This window comes from Propithecus coquereli, unplaced genomic scaffold, assembly GCF_000956105.1.
Source record: "Propithecus coquereli isolate 6110/MARCELLA unplaced genomic scaffold, Pcoq_1.0 Scaffold119, whole genome shotgun sequence".
Lineage (NCBI taxonomy): Eukaryota > Metazoa > Chordata > Mammalia > Primates > Indriidae > Propithecus > Propithecus coquereli.
Window position 1 is genome coordinate 3,959,858 of NW_012135969.1, and position 10,055 is coordinate 3,969,912.

At 56.7% G+C, this 10,055-nt stretch overlaps 1 protein-coding gene across 1 annotated transcript; it reads left to right on the forward strand.

Annotated features, from left to right (window-relative positions):
- Positions 1 to 2,075: 2,075 nt before the first annotated feature.
- On the forward strand, positions 2,076 to 10,029 carry NR1D1 (nuclear receptor subfamily 1, group D, member 1). Its single transcript, XM_012661701.1, has 8 exons — positions 2,076 to 2,744; positions 5,393 to 5,728; positions 6,012 to 6,100; positions 6,204 to 6,348; positions 7,053 to 7,696; positions 8,002 to 8,187; positions 8,707 to 8,917; positions 9,521 to 10,029. Exons 1-8 carry the CDS (start codon positions 2,714 to 2,716, stop codon positions 9,718 to 9,720), a joined length of 1,842 nt encoding a protein of 613 aa, XP_012517155.1. The 5' UTR covers positions 2,076 to 2,713; the 3' UTR covers positions 9,721 to 10,029.
- Positions 10,030 to 10,055: the final 26 nt, after the last annotated feature.

Below are 10,055 nucleotides of genomic sequence, written 5' to 3' on the forward strand. Positions count from 1 at the left end.
GCAGAGGTAAGCCCCGTCCTCTGCCTCCTCCCTCCCAGCCTCTGCCTTCATACCACACACAGGCTGCAAAACAACCCAGCTTCTTGCCAAGAGCAGTTAGGCTGACTGAATTTCAGCTCTCTCGCTGCCTCTGCTCCCCCCTCCTTCTCACTGGCTGCAAACTCAGGGAGGGATCCTGACCCCTGGCCCTCCTCCTATAGGGACAAACACCCAGCAAGTAGACAGGGGGTGGGCAGGAACCCCACAGCAGCAAACGGAGCTGTAGGCCATGGAAGGATCCAGGGCAAGTACAGGGAGTGTGCCAGTGGTGGTGTTGGGGCCGGTGGGGAGCTAGACGTCATGCCAGGGGCTCTAATTTTGGGTCCAGCCCTGACAGAGACCTGGGCTCTGGCCTTGGCTCTGATAAAGAGTCAAGAAGGTTGCAGAGAGCAGGCCAGAGCAGGACATGCCGACTCACCTCCCAGCTTTCCCTCCGGAGCCCAGTAGCGAGAGGGAGGGAGTAGAGGGTGACCTCAGAACCAAGTTTTCCTGAAAAGCCTCTTTCCTTGTTTGTCCTAGTCCCTCCCAGCCCCTCCCACGCTCTGCTGCAGCTTCCCAGCTGTGGGCCACAGGGCCAGGGCAGGCCAGGGAAGAGCCCACTATCTTCTCTCTCCCACCTTTCTTGGGGGCACGGGAAGAAAGCTGAAGCCTAGTCCGCTCTAGCCAGGCCATCTTCCACAAGGAGTCCCAGAGGGCCCATGGTCAAGCCAGCTGCCCTGCCACCTTCGCTTCAGCCAACGTCACTGTCCTCACTAGACAATTTACTTCTTCCTTGGGGCCCATATTCCTTTCTCTACCTCTTTGGTAACTGTCATGTTTCCCAGGCATCCATCAATACTGTCCCAGTGGCTGCCTGTTGAACAAGTGGAGAAGGGCTTCCTGTGTGAAGAAAACCCTCCCTAGAAGCCCTGGGGCTGAGGGGGGAATTCACAAGGACAGCAGGTGGGTCAGGCTCATTTGGCTGCTTGAAGAAGCTTCCATCTCTCCCTAGAACCCAAGCCCTCAAACAGGATAGACTTCTACTTGTGACCTGTTATTACTCACGGGACAATTGCTGCTCTGAAGGGAAATGCTGGCTGTTTCTAATCCTGTTCAGTGTTTCACTTGCTCATCTACCCATCTCCCTGATGTTCAGGGTGGGCAGATGAAACTAGCAATGGGTATCTGACCTTGGGTCAGTTACTTCTTCTAAGCCTTATTTTCCCCACTGAAAGGAGGGAGGCTTAAGATGATCCTCTGAGCAGTTCCCCTCTGAGCAGTTACCTGCCGTGGAATCCATATACTACCCTCAAGCACTGGGTGGGGAAGGAGGGGCCGTATCGCTCTGCCCCAGGCCCCTGCCTCAAGTCTGCCCCACATTTTAGGACCTCAAAGCACTTTCGCCATCAAGTTCCCTCTGTTGTCCTTTTTATTTCCCACACAAAGGGAAATGACTCACTCCAAAGTCACCTCCAGTGGGTGGGATGGTGTCATACAAGCAAACAGGGAGTCCCTAGGGATATCCCCACCTCCACAGCAACTCCTTTCCCTAGAGGTGTTCTCCCTAAGGGGAGCAGAGAGAAAGGGGGTCAGTTCTTCACTTCTTTTGAGTTTCAGGACTTGGCTCCGAAGCAGAAGGCAGCCTGAGCTCCTGACTCCGGGGAAATCTCTCTCCCCTGTTTGTCTCTCTCTGGTCACCAATAACCTCAGGGTGAGGTCAGTCCTGCAATCACGTGAAGCCCTCACGTTTGCAAGGTTTGCAGAAAGGGCCTCTCAGCTTTGATCTCCCAGGGAGCAGCCAAGCTCTGCAGTCCCTCCCCAGGAATTCACATGCCTCTGCCATACAGGCTTTCCGGACACGCCACCCTGACTCTTCAGCGCACCCCACCCCACCTCACTCTTAGCTCCTCCCGGGTCCCAGCAAGCGCTCTGCAAGGCAGAAAGAGGAAATATACGCAGTCCACCCACTTTGTCAGCGGACTACAAATCCCGACAGTCTAGTCGTTGCGCAGGCGCACGGAGCTCAACGTGCCGGCTGCTGGAAAAGTGTGTCACTGGGGCACGAGGCGCTCCCTGGGATCACATGGTACCTGCTCCAGTGCCGCGTGCGGCCCGGGAACCCTGGGCTGCTGGCGCCTGCGCAGAGCTGTCTGTCCCAGGGAAAGGCTCGGGCAAAAGGCGGCTGAGATTGGCAGAGTGAAATATTACTGCCGAGGGAACGTAGCAGGGCACACGTCTCGCCTCTTTGCGCCTCGGTGCCCCGCTTCTCCCCATCAGCTGCTTACTTCCTGGTTGCAGCCTCTCTCGCTCTAGGACTTTTGCACAGGGAGCTCCAGATTCGCAACCCTGCAGCGCTGCGGAGCCGGCAGGCAGTGGCAACCCGAACGCTGCAGACACCCGACTCTCCTTGCTATCTTCTGGCCAGAACTACTGCAGGCTGATCCCCCCGCACACTCTCTCTGCTCTTCCCATGCAAAGCAGAACTCCGCTGCCTCAACGTCCTACCCTTCTGCAGGGCTGCAGTCGGGCCACCCCAAGACCTTGCTGCAGGGTGCCTCGGATCCTGACCGTGAGCCCGTGAGCCGCGGGGTCCACTCCCCGCCCTCAGCCAGTGCCCAGAGGGCGACAGCGGCAATCGCAACCTCTAGTTTGTGTCAAGGTCCAGTTTGAATGACCGCTGTCAGCCGGTGAAGACATGACGACCCTGGACTCCAACAACAACACAGGTACTGAAATTCCTTTACTGTCATCTTCCTTTCTCTGTCACTGTCTCCCCACCTCCATTTAGGCCTTATAACAAAAGGAACTTTGTAAGGGACTGGGGGACTCCCTCTGCCGGGAGATTTGCTAGCATGTTTAGGGGCCTTAGGGTGGGATTTCCAGAGAGGGTTGTTAGGGCCGGGAATGCGCCCAGAAACGCCCCCCCCCCCACACCTCAGCGTCCCAAAGCTCCCTTGAGCCTGAGGGACTCGAATCCCGGGCGGGAGGAAAGGGGAGGGCGGGTGCGAATGGTGAGATGAAGAGTTTAGGGGGACTGGGAGCTTTGGAACAGTGCCCCGAAACGCCTCCATCTGTCCACCCCTGCAGCTGTGGTATGCTTGGCCTCCGAAAAAGGACCCCCTGCCTCCCAGCTTGTCCTTCCTGTAGTTCCCGAAGGCTCTAGGGAATCTGAGAAGCGGTGGCGCGACTGGGGCTCTGGGCAGGAGGGGCTGGGCCGGGAATGGGTCGGATCTCACTGGGGAATCCTCAGTGACAGGAAGGAGCGGCACTTGAGCAGTCCTGAGCGTGGTGCCCGGCGGGAGGGAGGGCACCCACAGCGCCCAGGCCGCCGGGAGGGCTCACATGGCCGCAGAGCCGGGCCCACGTGCTGCGTTTGTTTTCATTCAGCTGGAGCCGTGGCCGCCACCCCATTGGTCGGTGCCTCCCGGCCCCATTACATAATGAGCTCCGCCCCCCGGTCGCCTCGGCAACGCGTGTTCCCTTCTCTCCTCCCCTCGGTTGTCCAGGCCCAGCTCGCGTTCTGGGCCCAACCCACCACCGGGTCGCCGGGGAAGGGCGGGGCGGGGGCGGGGCTGCTGCTCCCGATTGACGGAAAGCGGAGAGGGCGGGGCCTCGAGTTCCGGGGTTCCTCGTTGGGGAGCCACGTGCGAGAAGCACACGTGGAGCGGGGACGTGAGGCCGGCTGAGGGCCCGGCTCCCGCCCCGCCCCGCAGAGATCTGGGTGAAGCTGGGCTGACTCACGGTCCCCGCCTGCCTCCTTTTCCTGTCTGCCTGCCGGCTCCCCTCCCCCATCACCGAAGCAGAGTAAAGTGGAGCCATCCCTGACCTCTCATGGCCTTATGTTTACACTCCTCAAAGGACCTCACACCTAACCACCCTTCACCTTACTCCTTTCGTTTTTATTCTTTTTGCACCCACTGCACCATATTGCGGTTTCGACTCAATCCACATTCCAAACTCTCTGTGCCTTAGTCCTGCAAGCACTATCTTCCTTCCACCTCCGCCAGACAAGCAACAGTTTGCCTCCTAGGGACTTCCCCAAAACCACTATCGCAGAATCATAGCTGAAACCATATTGTCTTTCAATGTCCCTCTCTGCTCCCACCCCCTTTTCTCACCGAAAGGAAAACTGAGACCCAAAGAGGGGAGTTGATCGCCTCTAGGTCACAAGTTGGTGGCAATGGATCTAGTCCTAGAACTAGACTCTTTTGAGCATGCTCCTCACTTTCAGGTTGGAAGTCTCTTTGAATGAAGGTCTCACTCCCCTTTTGGGGATGGGTGAACTAGGTCAAGTTCATTTACCACCAACTAAGTATTCCATCCCCCACCTCAGCCCTGAAACTGTACTAGCTGATCTGTTGTGCAACTATTTTACAAGGAGCTGGGTTCACCCTGACCAACATTGAGCTATTTTAGGGCTGCCCTGCCCAGTTTAGTGTGTGTCAGTGGGTGAGGAAGACATGTGCCTCTCTAGTGGCATGGCATATGTCAGCTCACACGTGTCCTGGGATCCTCCCTTCTCCCACCCCGCCCATGGCAGGCCAGGCAAGGTGCTTGGCAGAGGTGTGGCAGGCAGGTCACCTTTTAATCCTGCTAATACCACGGGAGCACAGCCACCTGGTTGGCAGTGTAACCAGAGGGCCAAAGTCCCTGAGTGGCCAGAAAGCCAAGGTCATTTTTACCAGGCTGAGATCTGAAGGGGGAATTCCAGAGCCCTGGGCTGGACAATTTGTACTTTACTTCCACCTCCTGCAGCTTGCGCTGCTAAATCCTTCCTGGACTCAAAGATAGAGTCCACTGTGACGCGCTCTGTTGGAGGCCGGGAGAACCAGGGTGGGCAGGTTCTTTCCTTTCAGTTCCTTTAGAGCATATGTCTCCCAGTTTGGGGGGCAAGGTAACTGGCTTACACTCTCTTCATGGCTAGCTGTCCCTCCGTGGTCCATAGAATCGTCTTGGTGCCAAAATCAGCAGCTGGTTTTGGGGTTTTTTGGAGCACTGGGCACTGTGACATGCTCAGCTGCTCATCTCATCCCCAGTTCTGCCACTCACAACTAAGTCATTAACTGCAGTCAGTATTCCCAAGGGAGGTGTATAGGGAAGGGGAATACGTGTGTGAGATGCCCACAGGGGTCATGCCTCACACTTAAAGCAGATTCTGAATGTTTCCTGCAAAGAGTCATGGGTGTTGGTTGGCCATGCGACGTCTAGTATGTGTTGGGGAGTTGTTCATTAATTCCAAGATTAAGGGCTCCACGTGGTTAACTTCTGTGTGACCAGCAGTGTTTTGGGGAGACAAGTGGTGGATGAGCATGGTGGTCCTCTGGGTCCAGACACTTGGTGGCTGACACCCCCTTCCCTTTTGTTCTCCCACCAGGTGGTGTCATCACCTATATTGGCTCCAGTGGCTCCTCCCCAAGCCGCACCAGCCCTGAGTCCCTCTACAGCGACAGCTCCAATGGCAGCTTCCAGTCCCTAACCCAAGGCTGCCCCACCTACTTCCCACCATCGCCCACTGGCTCCCTTACCCAAGACCCAGCTCGCTCCTTTGGGAGCATTCCATCCAGTCTGAGTGATGATGGCTCCCCTTCTTCTTCCTCATCTTCGTCATCCTCCTCCTCCTTCTATAATGGGAGCCCCCCAGGGAGCCTACAGGTGGCCATGGAGGACAGCAGCCGAGTGTCCCCCAGCAAGAGCACCAGCAACATCACCAGTGAGTAAATTTCCAGCTGATTTGGGGGAAAGGAAGCAGGCCAGGGCTAGGTTGGGAGTGAGTTTTCATGTGACGGAGTTACTGCCAGGGCCTACCCTGGCCTCAGGGACTTCTAGAGTTGCACCAGCCCCCGTCCAGCCCAGTCTGGTCACTCCAGTGCCCCTAGATACTGGAGCTCCTCCTTAGCTTTTTCCTCCCAGAAACTCCAGCCCAGAAAGCCTTCACACCTCTGGCCACTCAGCCTGTCCTCTCCTGTTCACCTGCTGCCTGTCTCCCCCCACAGAGCTGAATGGCATGGTGCTGCTGTGCAAAGTGTGTGGGGACGTTGCCTCAGGCTTCCACTATGGCGTGCACGCCTGTGAGGGCTGCAAGGTGAGGCAGCTTGGGGGTAAGGGCAGGGGCAGATGACCCCCTCCCCCAGGACACACAGGCCCAGTCGAGATGGAGGTGCTCACTAGCTGCCTCTGCCCTCCAGGGCTTTTTCCGTCGGAGCATCCAGCAGAACATCCAGTACAAAAGGTGTCTGAAAAATGAGAACTGCTCCATCGTCCGCATCAATCGCAACCGCTGCCAGCAGTGTCGCTTCAAGAAGTGTCTCTCCGTGGGCATGTCACGAGACGGTGAGGCAGCATCCCAGCATCCCCACATCCTTCCCCTTCCTTCCACTTAAGAGTTTCTGAATTAATCCCTGCCTTAAAAAATAGTCCCAGACTAAGACGCATCATACTGTGAATGAATCGCCTTTGCATGGGGGATGTCCATACTTCGTCCTCTTGGGTCAACACCCACTTCTTTCCCATTGGTCTTTCTGTTCACCTCCTATCTGCAATCCCTACTTGGGAAACCCCCTTGTTGGGCATGGCCGTGGTGCTTTTTTTTTTTTTTTTTGAGACAGAGTCTCACTGTGTTGCCCGGGCTAGAGTGCCGTGGCGTCATCCTAGCTCACAGCAGCCTCAAACTCCTGGGCACAAGCAATCCTTCTGCCTCAGCCTCCCAAGTAGCTGGGACTACAGGCATGTGCCACCATGCCTGGCTAATTTTTTCTATGTATTTTTAGTTGTCCGATTAATTTCTTTCTATTTTTAGTAGAGACGGGGTCTCGCTCTTGCTCAGGCTGGTCTCGAACTCCTGAGCTCAAACAATCCGCCCGCCTCAGCCTCCCAGAGTGCTAGGATTACAGGCGTGAGCCACTGCGCCCGTCCCGGCGGTGCTTGTAGTTTTGTTGTGGAACCCCAAGCTTTCAGGGCCTTGCCCTTTCAGGAGGAAGGAAGGAAGAGAAGCACGTGTATGAGAACTTCCTGACACTGCTCTCATCCTGTCACAGCTGTGCGTTTTGGGCGCATCCCCAAACGAGAGAAGCAGCGGATGCTTGCTGAGATGCAGAGCGCCATGAACCTGGCCAACAACCAGCTGAGCAGCCAGTGCCCACTGGAGACCTCACCCACTCAGCACCCCACCCCAGGCCCCATGGGCCCCTCGCCACCCCCAGCTCCGGTCCCCTCACCCCTGGTGGGCTTCTCTCAGTTCCCACAACAGCTGACGCCTCCCAGATCCCCAAGCCCTGAGCCCACAGTGGAGGATGTGATATCCCAGGTGGCCCGGGCCCATCGAGAGATCTTCACCTATGCCCATGACAAGCTGGGCACCTCACCTGGCAACTTCAACGCCAACCATGTATCCGGTAGCCCTCCAGCCACCGCCCCACATCGCTGGGAAAATCAGGGCTGCCCATCTGCCCCCAATGACAACAACACTTTGGCTGCCCAGCGTCATAATGAAGCCCTAAATGGTCTACACCAGGCCCCCTCCACCTACCCTCCCACCTGGCCCCCTGGCCCTGGCCACCACAGCTGTCACCAGTCTAACAGTAATGGGCACCGTCTATGCCCCACCCACGTGTACGCAGCCCCAGAAGGCGAGGCGCCTGCCAACAGTCCACGGCAAGGCAACTCCAAGAATGTTCTGCTGGTAAGGGCATGAGAGAAGAGGTCAGGGGGCCTGGAAGGATGGACTTAGCATAGGGCAGCTGGGTGTTCCTAGAGGCTAAGTGTGGGGATATTCTCTTCTCAGGAGATGTCTTATCCTGCAGTTTGGGCTCTGCCTGGGAAAAACCTGATCTCCACCTGGTACCTGATTGCTACTTTATCTGCAAGACCCATCCCCCAGGGCCACAGCCCGTAGTCCAGGCAGAATCTGGGGCCCAGCTCTAGCGGGAGAACCCATCTGAGCCAGCTTGGCTCACACTTCCCTCCCTATATCCCTTCTTCCCCCAGGCATGTCCCATGAACATGTACCCGCACGGACGCAGTGGGCGAACTGTGCAGGAGATCTGGGAGGATTTTTCCATGAGCTTCACGCCTGCTGTGCGGGAGGTGGTAGAGTTTGCCAAGCACATCCCCGGCTTCTGTGACCTTTCTCAGCACGACCAAGTCACCCTGCTTAAGGCTGGCACCTTTGAGGTGAGTGACCCTTTATGCTCCATGCTCTTGACCTTGGGAAGGATCTAGCAGGAAAGCTTGGTGTCTAGAGTGGGCAGGGGCTCTGAAAAGCTTTGGAACCCCAGTATCTTTGTTCTTACAGCCTCTGACTGATGGAAGGGGCAGAAGAGCCTTCTCACTCCTGCCTCTGGATGGCTGGACTGTCATCTCAGGCTGCAGTCTAATCATAACCTACTACATTAAAACAACACCTTAGGGTACATTGCTGCCCTTTATACACCTGAGCAGATTAACGTTGGTGAAGTGCCTTGCCCAGAGTCACAAGTAGTGACAGAGTTGAGACTTGGACTCAGGCCTGTTGCATTCCAGAGCCAGTGGGATGCTGCCCATCCTTCCACCTGGGCCCCCTTATTGCCCATTCAGAAACAACCCCCTCTACTCAGAAAGCTAAGGCAGCACCAGTAAACCTTTGGCAAACTGTAGGGGCAATCTGGCAAGTGCTTCTCCCACCCCACCCAGGATGACTGTTTCCCCCTTTAGGTGCTGATGGTGCGCTTTGCATCGTTGTTCAACGTGAAGGACCAGACAGTGATGTTCCTGAGCCGCACCACCTACAGCCTGCAGGAGCTCGGCGCCATGGGCATGGGAGACCTGCTCAATGCCATGTTTGACTTCAGCGAGAAGCTCAACTCCCTGGCGCTTACCGAGGAGGAGCTGGGCCTCTTCACCGCGGTGGTGCTTGTCTCTGCAGGTTGGTCAAGCTCTCGCCTGACCCGGGGGGAGGAGGCAGACGCAGTTCAATTAAACACACCTTTTATGGAGTACCTACTCTATGCCAGGCCCTGCACCGGGCACTGGGGATACAGACATGATTCAGACACAGTCTAGCTTGGGAAACAGACTCATGCCCGACTAATTATAAAACAGTGAGATAAGTGTCACAGTAGAAGCATGAACCAAGGAAGCACAGACAACTATTTCTGCCTGGGGGAGCTGGGGAAGGAGGTGACACTTGAGCGGGGCCTCAAAGGGACAAGTTGGATGTTGCCAGGCAGAGGGAACTACAGAGCAAAAAGCAAAGGAGCCTGGACACATTTGGCCTGTTTAGGGGAGGAGGGTGGTCTGATGGGGTGGGAGGTGGCCAGCCCTGCTGAGCCCACGCTCCCAGCATTCAGGCCCCTCCTGCTCTTGGGGCAGAGGCCTGGGAGAAGGTATTGCGCTCCTTCTCCATCCCCATGGGCCCTTGGAGGGGCTTCAGGGAGAGGCCGCATTGCCTGCCGGGTCCTCGCAGGCCTCCGGTTCCTCGTCAGAGGAGCTCAGGGAGCCTGCCTCACTGCTGTCGTCTTCCCCACAGACCGCTCGGGCATGGAGAATTCCGCTTCGGTGGAGCAGCTCCAGGAGACGCTGCTGCGGGCTCTTCGGGCTCTGGTGCTGAAGAACCGGCCCTTGGAGACTTCCCGCTTCACCAAGCTGCTGCTCAAGCTGCCGGACCTGCGGACCCTGAACAACATGCATTCCGAGAAGCTGCTGTCCTTCCGGGTGGACGCCCAGTGACCCGCCCGGCCGGCCTTCTGCCGCTGCCCCCTTGTACAGAATCGAACTCTGCACTTCTCTCTCCTTTACGAGACGAAAAGGAAAAGCAAACCAGAATCTTATTTATATTGTTATAAAATATTCCAAGATGAGCCTCTGGCCCCCTGAGCCTTCTTGTAAATAACCTGCCTCCCTCCCCCATCACTGAACTTCCCATCCTCCCCTATTTAAACCACTCTCTCTCTCTCTCTCTCTCTCCCACCCTCCTCTAGCCCCCTGATTTGTTCTGTTCCTGTCTCAAATCCAATAGTTCACAGCTGAGCTGGCTTCTGTGGTGTGTGCTCGTTTGGGGGTTG